Source organism: Ranitomeya imitator, chromosome 2 (genome assembly GCF_032444005.1).
Source record: "Ranitomeya imitator isolate aRanImi1 chromosome 2, aRanImi1.pri, whole genome shotgun sequence".
NCBI lineage: Eukaryota > Metazoa > Chordata > Amphibia > Anura > Dendrobatidae > Ranitomeya > Ranitomeya imitator.
The window spans coordinates 362741427-362761795 of NC_091283.1; the positions used below are offsets into that span (position 1 = coordinate 362741427).

Here is a 20369-nt window from a genome sequence, read left to right on the forward strand (position 1 = left end):
GACTGTAAAACCCCAGCGAATGAATGGAAACTAGGTCAATGACCTGTAGTTACCTTCATTCGCGGTGAGGCGCCATCTGCTGGATGTCCTTCGAGCGTGGGAAAAATTCAGAAAAGTTCCCAGGCTCGAGTTCATATCAGGACAACCAGCAGAGGGCGCCTCACCGCGAATGAAGGTAACTACTTCCGAAGATATGGAAGAGCTAATTTCCATGGTGAGGGGCACCATGGGGATGGAGGAGGAGGTAGTGAGTCACTCCGTTCAGGATGATATGTTTGGAGGTTTAAAGCCTAGTACTCCGAAGGGGTTCCCTATACATGAGAATATTGAAAATCTTGTCCTTCATGAGTAGGGCCTACATAAGAAAGGTTTGAGAATTGAAGAATCGTTTCCCTCTTGATGGGGTCTGTTCGTTATGGGAAATGCCTAAGGTAGATGTACAGGTGTCCAGGGTAACCAAAAAAACGGCTCTACCCTTTGAGGATTCCTCGCAGCTTAAAGATCCTATGGATCGAAAAATTTAGAGCTTACTAAGGAAATCCTGGGACACATCTACTAATCTACTGAAGACAAATGTGGCCTCTACATGTGTTGCCAGATCCCTATTTCTCTGGTTACGTACCTTAGTAAATCACCTTTCTCAGGGAACATCAAGGGAGGAGATTCTAAATTCCCTACCACTACTTAGGAAGGCAACAGGGTTCCTGGCCGATGCTTCCGCTGAATCTGTACGGTTAGCCGCTAGGTCTGCAGTTCTCTCCAGTTCCGCTAGGAGAGCTCTATGACTTAAATCCTGGGGAGGTGACATAACTTCTAAGTCCGAACTATGTGGTATTCCCTTTCAGGGACATTATATGTTCGGGCCAGCCCTCGATGACATCCTAGACAAGGCTACAGATAAAAAGAAAGCTCTTCCGGAGCAAAAAAGCTCTAGGAAACACTTTTTCTTCCCTCCCGTGAGCAAGTCCCCCAGAGGGATTACAGGGGTAAAGGTAAAACGGGTCGGTGGAGTTACCCCAAAGGGGGTAAAACCAGGAACATCCTTGTTCCCCAACCCTAGCAGACCACTGAGAAACAATGACTGCTCTCCGGTCGGGGGCTGACTCTCAGGTTTTCTTTCACAGTGGCAGGCCATCACCACAAATCAGTGGGTCTTGCGTACCATACAGGAAGGCATGAGGTTAGAATTTGAGAGTCCTCCTCCTCACCGTCTAACAATTACCTCCCTACAGTCTCCAAACCTTGGGGAATCCCTCAATGCAGATATTCTCGGTCTGCTTCAGGCAGGGTTAATCTCCCGGGTACCTCCTCAGGAAATAGGAGAGGGTCACTGTTCTCACCTATTTTTGGTGAAAAAACCCTCTAGGAAACACCGGTTTATCATAAACCTGAAACCCCTAAATCAAGTGATCAAATATCGGAGATTCAAAATGGAATCAATCAGATCAGCAATCCCGCTGAGGACTGGGTAATGGCTACGTTAGATCTGAGGGACGCATACTATCATATGTCGATACATCACGACCACAGGAAGTTCCTCAGATTTGCAGTGGCCCAAAACCATCGAGCCAGCCATTATCAATTCAATATCCTTCCATTCGGAGTCTCATCAGCTCCACGGGTCTTTACCAATGTCATGTCAGAAGCAGTGATCTTCATCCGACATCAAGGGATCTGTATCATCCCGTACCTGGACGATTTTCTTATTATTGCTCCATCCATTCCTCGTCTAAATCAGGATGTAACGAAAGTCCTGGATATCCTGAAATCACTAGGGTGGATTCCGAACTTGGAGAAGTCGGTCCTCCATCCATCTTCGAGGAAAAAATTCGTAGGAGTTCTTCTGGACTTGAGAAAAAGAATGTCCTTCTTTCCCAGGGACCTTCAAGACGATCTCGTCCACAAGATCTCCAGGTTCAGGGGTCAGAAGACTCCGACCTTAAGGGACTCGATGTCAGTGCTGGGTTCATTGACGTCTTGCATCCAAGCAGTCTCCTGGGCCCAGGCCCACACAAGAGTCCTTCAGTCCCACATCCTGATGCATTCAAAAGGACGCCAGAATGCTTTAACCAGGAGGATTCCTCTTCCTACTCACGTAAAATCCTCCCCCTCATGGTGGCTGAACTCCCAGAACCTTCAATGGGGAGTCAGCTGGGATCAAATTCCTCTGAAGGTGCTCACAACAGATGCAAGCCAGAGAGGTTGGGGTGCCATAATAGAAGGTTCCCACTTCCAGGGGTTGTGGCCCCCAAGCATCAGGTCCAGATCCTCGAATCTGAGGGAACTGAAAGCGGTGGAGGAGGCGCTAAAAGCCGCATCTGTCCTCATCCAAGGTCACCATGTACGTGTAATGTCCGACAACACAACTATGGTGGCCTACCTCCGACACCAGGGAGGCACGAAATACACCATCCTAAAGTCAACCACTGCAAGGATTTTTTCCTGGGGGGAAAAACACGTCCTGTCCATCTCGGCAGTGCACATAAAGGGGTCAGACAATGCCCAGGCGAACTTCCCAAGCAGGAAAGATTTCCATCCTGGAGAATGGTCTTTAAACCAAGAGGTGGTCCTATCCCTGGTCCAGAGATGGGGAAGTCCCAACGTGGATCTGTTTGCCAACAGTCAGAACACAAAGTCGAGCACTTTCTTCTCCCTCAACCCCTCAAGCAAAGCACAGGGACTGGATGCCTTCTCCCATCCTTGGAAGTTTTCTCTGGCATACGCCTTTCCGCCAATTCCTATGTTACCAAGAACGTTACAAAAGATCCGAGCAGACCGAGTCACAACGATTCTGGTAGCACCGATGTGGCCAGGAAGAAGCTGGTACGGCGCGGCGCACTAACAGACATGTCTCTGGAAGGCACGATACTTCTACCTCAGATAGTCGACCTTCTTCAGCAGGGACCACTGCTACACCCAGACTTACACAGACTGAAACTGGCGGCCTGGTTACTGAGGCCGAGATTCTGAGAGCCAGAGGTCTCTCAGATGACTTCATTCAAACCCTACAAAAAAGTAGGAAACCAGTAACTAATGCCATCTATGGCAAAGATTGGAAAATATTTTCATCCTGGTGTTTCCCAAACAAACCTGATCCATTCCATCCCAAAATCGCACAAATATTAGAATTTCTCCAGAAGGGACTGGAGTTAGGACTCTCGCCTAGCACCCTAAAAGTTCAGGTGTCGGCACTGGGTTCCTTTTTTGATCAGGATTTAGCAGGCCACCGTTGGGTTAGACTTTTCATGACATCTGCAACTAGGATTCGTCCTAGGCTCCATGTCCAGACCCCTCCTTGGGATTTGAAGCTTGTACTAAATAGTCTGACCGGGGACCCCCTTTGAGCCCTTATCAGCCATCAGCTTAAAAATCCTGACCCGCAAGACTGTCTTCCTAGTAGCAATCACTACCGCTAGGCGTATAGGAGAGCTACAGGCCTTGTCAGTACAGGAGCCATACCTAACCATAACCATGGATAGCATAATCCTTAAAGGGACACTGTCACCTGAATTTGGAGGGAACAATCTTCAGCCATGGAGGCGGGGTTTGGGGGTTTTTGATTCACCCTTTCCTTACCCGCTGGCTGCATGCTGGCTGCAATATTGGATTGAAGTTCATTCTCTGTCCTCCGTAGTACACGCCTGCACAAAGCAATCTTGCCTTGTGCGGGCGTGTACTATGGAGGACAGAGAATGAACTTCAATCCAATATTGCAGCCAGCATGCAGCCAGCGGGTAAGGAAAGGGTGAATCAAAAACCCCTAAACCCCGCCTCCATGGCTGAAGATTGTTCCCTTCAAATTCAGGTGACAGTGTCCCTTTAAGCTAGACCCTTCCTTTATGCCTAAGGTGGTCTCGGACTTCCACAGAGGTCAGAATATCGTTTTACCACAGAAGTCAGGATATTGTCATACCCTCATTCTGTCCAAATCCCTCTAATCCGAAGGAAGAAGCCTTTCACACCCTGGATGTCCGCAGGGTGGTCCTCTTCTACCTCCAACAAACGGAAGGTTGGAGGATAGACCAAAACCTATTCGTCCAGTGGTCAGGACGGAATAAAGGCAAAAAAGCAGCTAAAAGTACGATCGCTAACTGGATCAAACAGGCTATTTGTCTTGCATATTCAACGCGGAAGATTGCACCCCCGGCATCGCTGAAAGCTCACTCCACCCGTTCAGTCTCAACTTCCTGGGCAGAGAGAGGGAACGCATCGTCTGAGCAGATATGCAGAGCTGACATGTTCTGCAGGCAGTTGTCCCTCCCTAAAGAAATTAGCTGTTGGTATCACTCCGATACTGCTGTTGTGGAAGGTGACTAGAGAAAATAAAATTAGACTTACCAGTAATTCGGTTTCTAGGAACCTTCCACGACAGCACTATTTCCCCTCCCTATCTGATATTCTTATTGGATAATTCCTGCACTTAAGGCCGGAGTCACACTCAGCGTAGGGAAATACGGTCCGTATTTTACATGCGTAATAGGCAGAAATTATCCCAAAACAGTGATCCGTATGTCATCCGTAGGCAACAAACCAACTATATCCCATACCTCTCCGATGCTCAGTCATGTCCCATGATGTAAATCCATTTGAAGGGGTTAAATAATTTTACAAGCAGGAGCCTGCTAATGCAGCTGCCTCTGCCTGTAAAAACTGGGGAATGAAGGGGAACATAGCTACCTAGACTTGCGGTGCTGCGCCCCCTGCTGGTATAACCTCAGATGAACTCGAGCGTGGGCATTTTTCTGAATATTGGATGGGATATTGTTGTTTTTTTATTTTAACTTTGTTTCAGGTGACAAGGGTCTTCAATTGGATTGAGAGTATAATAAACTATTATAACACCCTGTGTCTTTATTTCATAATGTGTGTGTTTTATTAATCATTTACTACTATTGGATTAATAATGGATAGGTGTCTTATTGACACCTCTCCATTATTAACCTGGCTTAATGTCACCTTACAATAGCAAGGTGACATTAACCCATTATTACCCCATATCCCACCGCTAGACGGGAGTGGGAAGAGAGAGGCTAAGTGCCAGAATAGGCGCATCTCCCAGATGTGCCTTTTCTGGGGTGGCTGGGGGCAGATGTTTTTAGCCGGGGGGGAGGGGGATAATAACCATGGTCCCTCTCCAGGCTATTAATATGTGCCTTCAGTCAATGGCTTTCCCACTCTGGCGGAGAAAATTGCGCTGGAGCCCACGCCAATTTTTTCCGGGATTTAACCTTTTATTTTAACAGCTAGAGCCCCCAAATTTTACACACATACACTTGAAACATTACTAATGAGGAATATGTAAAAAAATAAGGGATATGGAATGGTTTACTGTATGTAAACCATGTCTCATATCCTGCCAGGTTTGAGAAGGAGATAGCAAAAGCCGGCAATCGAATTACCGGCTTTTCTGCTATCTAGCGCTGTATGAAATAAATATATATATATATATATATATATATATATATATATATATATATATATATATATATATATAGAAAAAAATTGGAACAGCATCTACAGAATACCTTAATGCAGTGCAAAGCTTTCCCAGCCAGTGATCCAATGGCTTCCAACAATATGAAAAAAATAAGAAAAGCAGCACAAAAAATAAGAAAAAGTGGACTTTATTGCCTGAACGGGGTGGCAACGTTTCGGATACAACAATCTTGGCTTGAAAAAGGATTGTTGTATCCGAAACGTTGCCACGCCGTTCAGGCAATAAAGTCCACTTTTTTCTTATTTTTTGTGCTGCTTTTCTTATTTTTTTCATATACATATATATACATATATATATATATATATATATATATATCCTTAATCTATGTGTAGACATTTATTTTACCTATTCTAATAAAACCTGTCAGTGTGATTTTACTGTACACCGCACTGAATTACCGGCTTTTCTATAGAACACCGCTGTGTATTTCTCGCAAGTCACACTGATATTCCGTGTGTAATCCGTATTTTTCTCGCCCCCATTGACTTTCAATGGTGATTTATTTGCGCAACACGCTGACAAACGCAGCATGCTGCGATTGTCTACGGCCGTACAAAATACGGATTCGTAAAATACGCAAGATAGGAGCTGGGCCATAGAGAATCATTGTACCGTGTTCAATGCGTATTTTATGCGCCTCATACATCCGTAAAATACGCTAGTGTGACCCCGGCCTAAGTGGTAACTACATGCTACTGTGTCCAGAAAAAACACTGGTGCTTGCAGGAAGGGGAGGGGTATTTAACCTCTTTGCTTCCTGTTCCCTATTAGGGCGGGGAGACATCCTCCGATACTGCTGTCGTGGAAGGTTCCTAGAAACCAAATTACCGGTAAGTCTAATTCTATTTTCCTAAATGATGTCACTTGTGGGGGGGTTTCTACTGTTTAGGCACATCAGGGGCCCTCCAAACGCGACATGGTGTCCGATCTCAATTCCAGTCAATTTTGAATTGAAACGTCAAACGCTCTGCCATGCGCCCAAACAGTGGTTTACCTCCACATATGGGGTATCAGCATAGTCAGGAGAAATTGTACAGCAACATTTGGGGTCCAATTTCTCCTGTTACCCGTGGGAAAAACATTTTTGGATCTGAAGTAATTTTTTCGTGAAAAGTTAAATGTTCATTTTTTTTAACCATTCAAAAAATTCCTGTGAAGCACCAGAAGGGTTAATAATCTTCTTGAATGTGGTTTTGAGCACCTTAGGGGGTGCAGTTTTTAGAATGGTGTCACTTTTGGGTATTTTTCTATCATATAGACCCCTCAAAGTGACTTCAAATGTGATGTGGTCCCTAAAAAAAAATGGTGTTGTAAAAATGAGAAATTGCTGGTCAAGTTTTAACCCTTATAACTCCCTAACAAAAAAAAAATTGGTTCCAAAATTGTACAGATGTAAAGTAGACATGTGGGAAATGTTACTTATTACCGGTAAGTATTTTGTGTGACATATCTCTGTGATTTGAGGGCATACAAATTCAAAGTTGGAAAATTGCTAAATTTTCACCAAATTTCCATTTTTTTTCACAAACAATCGCGAGTCATATCACAGAAATTTTCCCACTATCGTTAAGTACAATATGTCAGAAGAAAACAATGTCAGAATCACCGGGATCCATGGAAACATTCCAGAGTTATTACCTCGTAAAGGCACAGTGGTCAGAAGTGTAAAACTTGGCCCGGTCATTAACGTGCAAACCACCCTTGGGGATAAAGGGGTTAATTCACTGTCTTATCCAAGTGGAGTAAAATGTGGAATTATAAAACCTAACTTTTAGTAATTAATTTTAAAATGAATAAACAAACATTACAATATCAATACAAAAGGGCAAAAATTCTCTCCGTACACAGACTATGAATAATCCTATAGCTGTAACAAAGTATTACTTGGGGCTGAGTATATTAAATGGTACTTCTGGCGTTTTGACTTTTTTTCGCTATGCCATTTTCCAATCAGATTAATTCCTTTTATAGCTTGATAGAGCGGGCAATTCTGAACTTGGCGATAACAAATATGTGTATTTTTAGTATTGTTTTATTTTAAATGGGGGTGATAAACTTTTATATTTTTTTTTTAATTATTATTATACATTTTTTTTTTTTACGTTTTGCATGCTTCAATAGTCTCCATAGGAGACTAGAAACTGCAGTTGTCCAATTGCCTCTGCTACACACAGGCAATGTTCAGATCGCCTGTGTACAGCAGAAATGATCACTTGCTATGAGCGCCAACCACTGGGCGACGCTCATAGCAATCCGGTTATGACAACCATAGCTATCTGCTGCAGACCTCTGGTTTTCATGCCGACCCATTTTGACCCGGGATCATGTGACGGGGTCACCAATGAACGTGCTTCCTGCAGGAAATAAGACAAATTTTATTGTTAAACCTCAAGCAATAAACACACAATAAAACTATTTAAAAGGCCTAAATGTAAGACCGATCCCCAACACCCCTTAAATATTAAACGCTTATTACACTGTGACATAACCAATAGATTAATTAAAGATACAAATAAAAATAAGATGCATAGTACAGTTGGTTATGAAGGTATGCTTTATTAACAAAATCTCTTGCTCTGTAGACCCCAGTATAGCAATAGTATGCTGAAAAAAACACTCTCAATGATGGAATGTTGAACTGAATGTGCAATATGTATAAAACATGCTTAAACCCTAATAATGACCTCATAAAGATTATATTTAAGGGGTGTTGGTGATCGGTCTTACATTTAGGCCTTTTAAGTGGTTTTATTGTGTGTTTATTGCTTGAGGTTTAACAATAAAATTTGTCTTATTTTCTTATTATTGACCGGTGTGCATACCATTATTAGTCGAGTCTTTTCTCTCTCTGGTGTTCACTTTGTTGCTTACAGACTATTTTTTTGCACCTGGTATCGTTATTGTTATGGGAGTGCGCCCCATCTATATTTATTCATCGCTTCCTGCCTGTCGCTGTCAAGCATTTAACGGGTGGATTTAAAGGGAACCTTACCCCCCCCCCCCCAGACGGTTTTAACTAAAAGATCCACCGTGTGCAGCACTAATTTTGAGAGTGATAATTTTTCCATATTTTTGCCGACAGTGTCTTGCTAGGGCTTGTATTTTGCAGGACGAGTTGATGTTTTTATTGGTACAATTTTTGGGCACATGACATTTTTTGATCGCTTTCTATTCCTATATTTAGGTGGCAATATGAAGAAAAAACAGCAATTCAAGAATTGTTGTTTTTTATGCCATTTTGCATGTGGTAAAATTGATAAATTATTCAGGTCTGTATGATTACAGTGATACCACAGTTATATAGTTTTTTTATGTTTTTGGCGCCGGTATAGAATAAAATCTATTTTGTAGAAAAATTATTTTTGAACCGCTGTATTTTGAGAGCTATAACTTTTTTTATTTCGAAACTGCTGGAGCTGTATGGTGGCTTTTTTTTTATGGGACAAGATGTCGTTTTCAGCTATACATTTTTCATTTACATTCGTCTTTTTTATTGCTTTTTATTCTACTTTTTGTTCAGCGATATGATGAAAAAGCATATTTTTTTTGCCTTTTTTTATGGTGTTCATTGAAGGGGTTAACTAGTGTGTTTTATAGGTCGAGTCGTTCCGTATGCGATGATACCAAACGTGTAATTTTTTTAACATAAAAATATTTATTTATGGGTACAACATAAATATTTTTTTACTTTTTTTTTTTTTTTTTTAATTTTTTTATAGTTTTACAAAAAAATTTTTTTTTACTTTTTTACTGGAGAAGATCTGTATGGAGGAGTGGGGGCAAAATCCCTGCTGCAGTGTGTGCAAACTTGGTCAAGAACTATATGAATTTGCTGACCTCTGTATTTGCAAACAAAGGTTTCTGTACCCAGGGCCGCCATCAGGGCATTACAGCCCTTACTGTTGTATGGGGCCCGGAGATCAGGAGGACAGAGGAGGGCCCGGAAATGCTGGCTGCTCGGGCCCCGCCCCCTTTGCTTCAGCTGAGCAGCTCACCGAGAACCAGAGGCAAGGGGGCCAGTCACCGTCACCCATCACTTATTAACAGTAAGGCTTCTTTACTTTTCACAACTGTGTGCACGGTGCAGCATCTCCCATCTGTCTTCTTCCTCCTGCTCCTCCTCCCGGCTCGTCCTGTCTGGCACCTGCTAGATGCCTTCTTGTCCCTGCACTGCACACACTTCCAGCCTGTGCAGGACAGCGTCTGCACACTCGTGGCTGGAGGGAAGCTGCAGCTGTGCAGGACCTCAATCACCCCCTGAACAGGAGGTAAAGAACGGCCTGAATGTGTCCGATTGTTTAGGAGAGTAAAGAGGGGAGGCAGGGGCTGCAGTCAGAGACTAGAAGCAGTGATTTACTGACTGTGACCCCGGGGCTTTGTGCTATCTGGTTGGTGTAGGATTCTCATCCACACACGGCACTGACCAGAGAGCTCAGAGCTGGGGAACACTGGCACTAATCACTAGCTGTATTCTCTGACAGGCTGCCTCATGTCATTGATCCTGAGCCCTGAGCCCATTCCCCAGTGAAGACTTTATTCACATAAACTGTACCTGTTGCATTTAACACACAGGTACAATGCATAGACACATAATACATACATGTATAGTATATCACCAGGGCATTACTGACATGAGGGAGCATCGCCGCAGGAGCACGGCCAGGTAAGAGGAAAGATTTTTTTATTTTTATTGAAAGCGGCAAGCCCGGGGCAGAATGGGAGACACGGGGGGGAACAATGGAGACACAGGGGGAAGTATGGAGATATGGGGAAGTATGGAGACACAGGGGGAAGAATGGAGACGCGGGAAAATATGGAGACACGGGGGGGAAACAACGGAAACACAGGGGGAAGTATGGCGACACGGGGAAGTATGGCGACACGGGGAAGTATGGAGACACAGGGGGAAGTATGGAGACACAGGGGGAAGAATGGAGACGCGGGAAAATATGGAGACACAGGGGGAAGTATGGAGACACGGGGAAGTATGGCGACACGGGGAAGTATGGAGACACAGGGGGAAGTATGGAGACACGGGGAAGTATGGCGACACGGGGAAGTATGGAGACACGGGGAAGTATGGAGACACGGGGAAGTATGGAGACACGGGGAAGTATGGCGACACGGGGAAGTATGGAGACACGGGGAAGTATGGAGACACAGGGGGAAGTATGGAGACACAGGGGGAAGTATGGAGACACGGGGAAGTATGGAGACAGGGGGAAGTATGGAGACAGGGGGAAGAATGGAGACACGGGGAAGTATGGAGACACGGGGAAGTATGGAGACAGGGGGAAGTATGGAGACACGGGGAAGTATGGAGACACGGGGAAGTATGGAGACACGGGGAAGTATGGAGACAGGGGGAAGAATGGAGACACGGGGAAGTATGGCGACACGGGGAAGTATGGAGACACGGGGAAGTATGGAGACAGGGGGAAGAATGGAGACACGGGGAAATATGGAGACACGGGGGGGAACAACGGAGACACAGGGGGAAGTATGGCGAGACGGTGGAAGTATGGAGACACTGGGGAAGTATGGAGACACAGGGGGAAGTATGGAGACACAGGGGGAAGTATGGAGACACGGGGAAGTATGGAGACAGGGGGAAGTATGGAGACAGGGGGAAGAATGGAGACACGGGGAAGTATGGAGACACGGGGAAGTATGGAGACACGGGGAAGTATGGAGACACGGGGAAGTATGGAGACACGGGGAAGTATGGAGACACGGGGAAATATGGAGACAGGGGGAAGAATGGAGACACGGGGAAGTATGGCGACACGGGGAAGTATGGAGACACGGGGAAGTATGGAGACAGGGGGAAGAATGGAGACACGGGGAAATATGGAGACACGGGGGGGAACAACGGAGACACAGGGGGAAGTATGGCGAGACGGGGGAAGTATGGAGACACTGGGGAAGTATGGAGACACAGGGGGAAGTATGGAGACACAGGGGGAAGTATGGAGACACTGGGGGAAGTATGGAGACACAGGGGGAAGTATGGAGACATAGGGGGAAGTATGGAGACATAGGGGGAAGTATGGAGACACAGGGGGAAGTATAGAGACAGGGGGAAGTATGGAGACAGGGGGAAGTATGGAGACACAGGGGTATGTATGGAGACACTGGGGAAGTATGGAGACACGGGGAAGTATGGAGACACAGGGGGAAGTATGGAGACACGGGGAAGTATGGAGACACGGAAGTATGGAGACACAGGGGAAGTATGGAAACACGGGGGAAGTATGGAAACACGGGGGAAGTATGGAGACACGGGGAAGTATGGAGACACGGGGGAAGAATGGAGAATGAAGAATGGAAACATGGGGAAATATGAAGACACGGGGCAGAATGGAGACGCAGAGGGAAGTATGGAGACACGGGGAAGTATGGAGACACGGGGAAGTATGGAGACATGGGAAAGTATGGAGACACGGGGGAAGAATGGAGAATGAAGAATGGAACTCGGGGAAATATGAAGTATGGAGACACGGAAGTATGGATACATGGGGGAAGTATGGAAACACGGGGGAAGTATGGAGACACGGGGAAGTATGGAGACATGGGGAAGTATGGAGACACGGGGGAAGAATGGAGAATGAAGAATGGAACACGGGGAAATATGAAGTATGGAGACACGGAAGTATGGATACATGGGGGAAGTATGGAAACACGGGGGAAGTATGGAGACACAGGGGGAAGTATGGAGACACAGGGGGAAGTATGGAGACACGGAAGTATGGAGACACAGGGGAAGTATGGAGACACGGGGAAGTATGGAGACACGGGGGAAGTATGGAGACACGGGGGAAGTATGGAGACACGGGGGAAGAATGGAGAATGAAGAATGGAAACACGGGGAAATATGAAGTATGGAGACACGGAAGTATGGATACACGGGGGAAGTATGGAGGCACGGGGAAGTATGGAGACACGGGGAAGTATGGAGACACGGGGAAGTATGGAGACACGGGGAAGTATGGAGACACAAGGAAGTATGGAGACACAGGGAAGTATGAAGACACAGAAGAATGGAAATGGGGAAGTATGGAGACACAGGGGGAAGTATGGAGACACGGGGAAGAATGGAAACAGGGAGAATGGAAACACGGAAGTATGGAGACACGGGAAGTATGGAGACACAGGGGGCAGAATGGAGATGCAGGGGGAAGTATGGAGACACAAGGAAGTATGGAGACACAAGGAAGTATGGAGACACGGAAGAATGGAGACACAGGGAAGTATGGAGACACAGAAGAATGGAAACGGGGAAGTATGGAGACACAGGGAAGAATGGAAGCAGGGAGAATTGAAACAGAAGTATGGAGACACGGGGAAGTATGGGGACACAGGGACGTATGGGGACACGGAGGAAGTATGGAGACACACGGGAAGTATGGAGACACGGGAAGTATGGAGACACGGGAAGTATGGAGACACAGGGAAGTATGAAGACACAGAGAAGTATGGGGACACGGGGAAGTATGGAGACACGGGGAAGTATGGAAACGCAGGGAAGTATGGAGGCACAGGGGGCAGAATGGAGACACAGAAGTATGGGGACACAGGGAAGTATGGAGACATGGGGGAAGAATGGAGACAGGGAAGTATGCAGACACAGGGAAGTATGGAGACACAGGGGGAAGAATGGAGACACGGGAAGTATGGAGACACAGGAGGAAGTATGGAGACACGGGGCAGGATGCGAGACATGGTAGGATGGGAGACACGGGGGCAGGATGGGAAACACAGGGGGCAGGATGGGAGACACGGGGGCAGGATGGGAGACATGGGGCAGGTTGGGGGGCAGGATGGGAGACACGGGGCAGGATGGAGACAGATGGGGCAGGTTGGAGACATGGGGCAGGATGGAAACAGATGTGGCAGGATCATGGGGCAGGATGGAAACAAATGGGGCAGGATCATGGGGCATGCTCATGAAGCAGGATGGGGCATATCCAAGGGGCAGGATGGAGACAGATGGGGCAGGATGGAGACACATGGTGCAGGATCATGGGGCAGGATGGAGACACATGGGGCAGGATCATGGGGCAGGATGGAGACACATGGTGCAGGATCATGGGCAGGATGGATATAATAAAGACAGATGGGGCAGGATCATGGGACAGATAGGGCAGGATCATGGGACAAATGGGGCAGGATCATGGGACAGATGGGGCAGGATCACGGGACAGATGGGGCAGGATCACGGGACAGTTGGGGTAGGATCGGACATCACATGGGGGCAGAATGGATACTCATGAGGGCAGGATTGGAGAACATATGGCTGGAGCCAGGAATGAGATACATGGGGGTCACAATTGGGGATATTATTACCATAAGGGCTAATTGAGGGATATTATTATTGCAATGATGTATTTATTTTATTTTTTAAGGATACTGCTTTAAATGCGGGAGGCGGTACTGTTACTGTGCAGAGCGACACTATATTGCCTTTTTTCTTTATCTGGTGTAGTTTAGAAGTTGAGAAAAAATTAAGTAATGTGTTCTACAAGTGGTGCTCTAGCTAACTGTGTTATTTCCTGCAGAGACGAGCCCTGGCTGGAAGTGATGGCGGTCTGTGCTGGATGAAGATGAAAAGAAAAGATGAAGGACTTCACCTAGTGACGTCACTGGTGAGTCAGTGTTTTACCTGTAGACTGGCACTGTACACTGAATACTATATACAGCAGTCCTGAGTACAATTTCACCAGTGATCACTGTATTACCTTTAAACTGATACTATGTATAGAGCTCCTGTGTATAATGTCATTGATCACAGTATAACCTGTACAATATATACAGTTCTCGTGTGTATAATGTCACTGTTGATCACTGTATTACCTGTACACTAATACTGTATACAGACCTCCTGTGTATAATGTAATCTGGATCACTGTATTACCCGTACACTATACATTGTATACAGCGCTGCTGTGTATAATGTCACTGGTGAACACTGTATTACCTGTACACTGACCCTATATACAAAGCTCCTGTGTATAATGTCACCGATAATCACTGTATTACCTCTACACAGACATTGCATACTAAGTACAGATCTACTGTGTATAATAACACGTATGGTGAGATTAGTATTGTGTTTTTTTTTATTAATGATCAGTATTGTAGTGTTCAGTCACTATGTGGTGGTAATATGTTGTCCGGCCATGGTGTGGCGGTATTTGTTTCTTGCTTGTGCTATTTGGTCACTATGTGGTGGTAATATGTGATCTGGACATGGCGTGTCGGTATTTTTTCATTGTATGTAGTATTATAGGTCTCTATGTGGTGGTAATATGGTGTCTGATCATGGTGAGGTAGTATTTGTCCCTTGTATGTGAGATTATTGGTCATTTTAAGAATTGAAAAATAAATAAAAATATACCTAGATTGTATTGCTTATTTTAACAAATGATTAATAGGTTGCAGTAGAGTAGGGCCCGACCAAAAGAGTCTACCTTGTCGTGGTGGCGGCTTAAAAAATTGTTTGGCAAAACAAAAGCTGCCGGCTATATGTGTGATCTGGTGATGGGAACTGTTAATGTGTGATTGGTGAGAAGTGGAGTTTTTCCAAAAGAGTGGTGGGGCTGTGGCCAGTTTGAGGGGTGGAGGCGGGGCTGGGGTGAAGCCTGGGCGGAGTCTCGGGGGGGCCCTGAAAATTTTGCCAGTATGGGGCCTCAAAATTCCTAGTGGCAGCCCTGTCTGTACCAAATATAAAGTTGTTTTTCTATTGTATCAAATAATTATTTCATGTAATAAAATGCAAAAACAAATGTAAATATCATACAATGTGATTTTAAGATTCTGTCTCTCACTGATGAAGTGTACCTAAGATAATAATTACAGACCCCTCCATTTTTTGTAGGTGTGAAAACTTGCAAAATCAGCAGTGAATCAAATACTTAATACTCCATTTTTTTCGGACTATAAGACGCACCCAGGTTTTAGAGGTGGAAAATAGGGGAAAAAATATTTGAAGCAAAAAAAGTGGTAAAATATTTAATAACATAAATAACATACTATTATATGTGGTGTTATTATGTTGGAAGCTGCGGGACCAGTGGGGTGTCTGTGAAGTACTATATAAAGATGCTGGAGGGTATAAGAATGGGGGCACAGGGCTTATATTTAAAGCACCACTCCAGCACTGCAAAATAACACTGGAGTGCTGCTTTAAAATCCCATGGGAGAACTCTAACTCCCAGATCCTATGGCATGCTGGGAGTTATAGTTCACCAAAGGATTGGCAGAGTGCTTTATTATGTGTTGTAAAGACTAACCTCTTAATTGTGGCAGCCAGCCACATTGTGGTGAGGTTAAAGCATCCCATGACTGCACACACAGAGCCCTCCCTCTTGTTGCCTTTCCACAGCACAGGTCATAAGAGGAAGCCTGCAGATTCTAGTGGGGAGTCTGAAGGACCTGTGATGACGTCAAGAAGAAGGAGGGCTCTGTGCTGCCATGTGATGCTCCAGCCCGCCCACTTCATGACATCACACAGGTCCTTATGCCCAGCACTCAGCGTCCAGCCCAGGCAGGTATGCAGCGATCTTATCCCCTCTGGCCCCCGGCTGCTGCCCCCTCCTCCACCGGACACAGATCTCCCCAGGCGCTGCAGGAATCCAGCGCTGGGGAAACCATGTGTGCCACTGCTTAAGTGGAGTATTCATTTGCTGCTCCCCGCTCACTGCTCAGCACTGACAGGTGGACAGGGAAGTGGCTAATGAATATTCACTGCACTTAATCATCGGGACCATGTGGTTTTCCCAGTGCTGATTCCAGCCGGGGACATTTTTCTGCCTCCCACTCGCTGTGCCCCCACCTCCACCATACCATAAGTGTACCACCCACACTTTCCTCCCAAATTTGGAGGAAAAGAGTGCGTCTTATGGTCGGAAAAATACGGTATTTTCCCCACTGTATATGTTTTTTATCAGTGATTCCATTCCCCATATTTAGCACACAATTGACAGGTGTGTGTAATACCATTTGGTGCTTGTTCTGGATTTCCCTCTCCTTCTCATACACCTTCTCCTCTCTTGGGAGCTCTGGTGTTTGTCTATATTTATCCTCATTATATATACCAGTGGTCCCCAACTCCAGGCCTCGAGGGCCGCCAACAGTGCAGGTTTTCAGGATTTCCTTAGTATTGCACAGGGGTTGGAATCATCACCTGTGCAGATGATCACATTACCACTGATGCAATACTAAAGAAATCCTGAAAACCTGCACTGTTGGCGGCCCTCGAGGCCTGGAGTTGGGGACCTCTGATATATACTGTGTGTTTCTCATTATTTACAGTAATTATATTATTGCATGGGATCTTTATGATGTTATATTGTCAGCTTCTTCCCTTTCAGGTCCCTACAATATCTGATCCTCTCAGTGGAGATCTTCTATATAAAAAAAAAAATCCTAGTTTGAACTATCAGTGATGGATAGAGCAAAAAAGCTAGAGAAGATATTACACCTCACCCTAGAGATCCTCTTCCGGCTTACTGGAGAGGTGAGAGATTCTGATGACGTCACATTACATCATTCTTATCTATGGGAATAACGAACAGAAATGGGGAGGTGAGGCTCTGGAAATGTCTGTAGTGAGGTTTATTAATGTGTCTCTCCATAACCAGGATTACACAGTAGTGAAGAAGACCCCAGTGTCTGAGGGATGGGGAAAAACCCTGAACCCGATCAGGAGGCCTCCACCTTACCCCATGATACATGAGGACATCAATGACCAGAAGATCCTAGAACCCGTCTACAAGATGATTGAGCTGCTGACTGGAGAGGTGACACTGCTGGGAATGCTGGGACATTATACTGTAATGTTATGAACGGATCTGGGGGATGACGATATCATTGTATGTGTCAGGTTCCTATAAGGTGTCAGGATGTCACCGTCTATTTTTCCATGGAGGAGTGGGATTATTTAGTAGGACACAAAGATCTGTACAAGGACGTCATGATGGAGTTTCCCCAGCCCCTCATATCGCCAGGTAATGGACAGGACTAAATGCACACGGTCTATAATTATCTGTATGTAAAGAATGAATTCAGTCCCTGTATATGTTTCCCCCAGATCTGTCCAGTAAGAGGACAACACCAGAGAGATGTCCCCATCCTCTTTTTCCACAGGACTGTAAACAAGAAAATCCCAATGTTCCTCAGGATCATCAGGTAGATGGAGAGAAGGTGTCATGAGATCTCCCCTGTGATGTGTAGACGGCTGTGAAGGTCTTGTGCTCTGTCTTGTTTTATCCACCAATATTACATGTTTTATACCTGTGTAATGAGAACGGTGGAGACGGCAGGATTAGATCTGATCATAGATGTGACTTCTCCATCTGTCTGTGACTTTTACAATATTTGTTTCAGGGTGAAGATCTGACCCATATTAATACTACAGAGACATACAAGAGGAGAGATGTGCAATGTAAAGAGGAGATTCCTACAGATAATCGCCCAGGTGAGTAGTAACCACTAAATGCAGACAGGTCACAGAGTCTTCTCAGTCATGGCTGACACTGCTTTATTGGCAATGTTTTCTGGTCATATCACAATTAAAGGTCACCTTTCTGCCTCTAGACCACTCTATGCTCCTCCACCCAAAACTGTCCCCATTAGTTTGAACATTTATATAAGAACTTGCAGCGGAGTCATCCATTGTTGAATCTACGAGGCCAGAAAATAAAAATTCCATCTTATTAGTAGAATAAATTAACTGTAATAATTTTTAATCTTGGCCAAGTGTGAATTTCTGTACAATAACAGCAGAGTTTTCCTTTATCTTGACTCTTCACTTTCTGTGAGAAAAGAACCATCTAACTTCAAAGAATTTCACGATAAACTACATGAAAAAAAACTCACATCTATGTCACGATGTGTCTCTAAGCTTTACGTGGTTGATGGCTCTAATGACTCCTGGTCATGAATTTCATGATGTTTTAGGAAAATTATTTGATATAGAAGATCTTCACTGAGCGAATCCAATATTGTAGGGACCTGAATAGGGAGATGATGACGATGTAATATCATAAAGAATCTCGTGTAATAATACAATTACTAGAGATAATAAGGGGAAACATAAAATGAGGATAAATACAGACTATATTTACACAGAGGTGTCAGTTTTCTCTACATTTATTGCACAAGATCCTCTCATTTAATCGCTTTCTACAGCTCCAGTTTTGTTCCTAACCAGGCCCCATATTTCACATCTGACATGTGTCACTTTATGTAGTAATAATTTTAAAATCTTAACCTGATCCAAGTCATTGTTTTTTGTTTTTTTTTCGTGACACATTGTATTTTTTGTTAGTGGTAATTTCAGGATAATTTGTTTTGAGTTTATTTATGGAAAAATCTGAAATGCGCCAAATATTTAGAAGAATTGGAAAGTTCAAACATTGATTTTGTATGCCATTAAAAAAAGTAATACCACACAAATTATTTAATAACTAGAATCCATCATATTTCTGCTTTTCTCCGACAGCATTTCTCAAATATCCTTTTATTTGTTAGGACTTTAAAAATCTTAAACAACTAATTGTCATATGTTCAAGGAATTTCACAAAACCTGTTTTTTGGGGACCAAATCACTTTTGTAGTAACTGGGATGGCCTATATTTTAGAAAATTGCACTCCTCATAGTATCAAAAACCACATTCAGGAGATTTAACCTTTTAGGTGTTTTACTATTGAAATAGCCCCAAGTTCTTCAATTTTACAAAGGGTAATAGAAAAAAATGGATTCCACAATATATTTTGCAACTTCTCCTAAGCAAGACAATGTCATACTGTTTGGGCACATGGCAGGGTTCTGAAGGCAAGGAGCACCATTTGGCTTTGGGAATGCAGATTTTCATGTAATAGTTGCGAGCGCAATTTGCGGATCATCTAAGGTGCCAGAATGGCAGAAAAACAGTAGAAAACCCTCATAAAATTTACTCCTTCAGTGAATTCATCTTTAGGAGTAGTGATTATTTTGACTCCACAGGTATTCTCTGGAAACTAGCACACAATGAATGTTGAAGAATGACAATTGCAAATATACAATTTTAGTGCCCAATAAGTGGTGCCCAGCTTGTACTTCTGGAGGCACACACACTGTAAATGTTTACTGCAATGCTAAACGTGTACACTAACCACTTTTGGACAAACTGTAAGGCTGTGTGCACACGTTCAGGATTTTTTGCGTTATTTCGCAATAAAAACACGATAAACCCGCAAAAAAAAAACGCATACATTAAGCATCCTATTAGAATGCAATCCGCAATTTTTGTGCATATGCTGCGTGTTTTTCCGCAGCGGAATCGCATTCCGGAAAAATTCGCAGCATGTTAATTCTTTGTGCGGAATCGCGGGGATTCCACACACATAAGAATGCATTGATCCGCATACTTCCTGCATGGGGCTATGCCCACCATGCGGGAAGTAAGCGGATCGTGTGCGGTTGGTACCCAGGGTGGAGGAGAGGAGACTCTCCTCCAGGCCCTGGGAACCAAATAATTGTTAAAAGAAAAAATCATTATATTCTCACCTTCCGACGTCCCCTGCAGGCTTCCCGCTCCTCGCGACGCTCCTGGTCCCAATAATGCATTGTGAGAGTGACCCCAGATGACATAGCGATCTTGCGAGACCACTACGTCATCACAGGTCGCAATGCATTATTGGGAACGGGAGCGTCGCGAGGAGCGGGAAAGGCTGCGGGGGACGCCGGAAGGTGGGAATATCATGATGAATGAACATGCTGCGTATTTTTCCAGAATGCGATTCCGCCGCGGAAAAAAACGCAGCATGTGCACAAAAAATGCAGAATGCATTCTAATAATATGATGCCTAATGTATGCGTTTTTTTTCG

At 44.6% G+C, this 20369-nt stretch overlaps 1 protein-coding gene across 4 annotated transcripts in view; it reads left to right on the forward strand.

Annotated features, from left to right (window-relative positions):
* The window catches only part of LOC138663865 (oocyte zinc finger protein XlCOF8.4-like), a 36036-nt gene that overhangs the window by 11400 nt on the left and 4267 nt on the right, over positions 1–20369 (forward strand). The window contains exons 1-7 of one of the 4 annotated variants that reach the window (XM_069750223.1): positions 9472–9543; positions 14056–14142; positions 16870–17015; positions 17140–17298; positions 17382–17505; positions 17589–17686; positions 17885–17975. In XM_069750223.1, the coding sequence (XP_069606324.1) occupies positions 16944–17015; positions 17140–17298; positions 17382–17505; positions 17589–17686; positions 17885–17975 (544 nt within the window). In that variant the 5' untranslated portion in view covers positions 9472–9543; positions 14056–14142; positions 16870–16943. Of the gene's footprint in view, positions 1–6268; positions 6328–9471; positions 9544–14055; positions 14143–16869; positions 17016–17139; positions 17299–17381; positions 17506–17588; positions 17687–17884; positions 17976–20369 lie in introns of those variants that run through there. The other 3 variants (XM_069750224.1, XM_069750222.1, XM_069750226.1) reach the window with 3 other exon arrangements.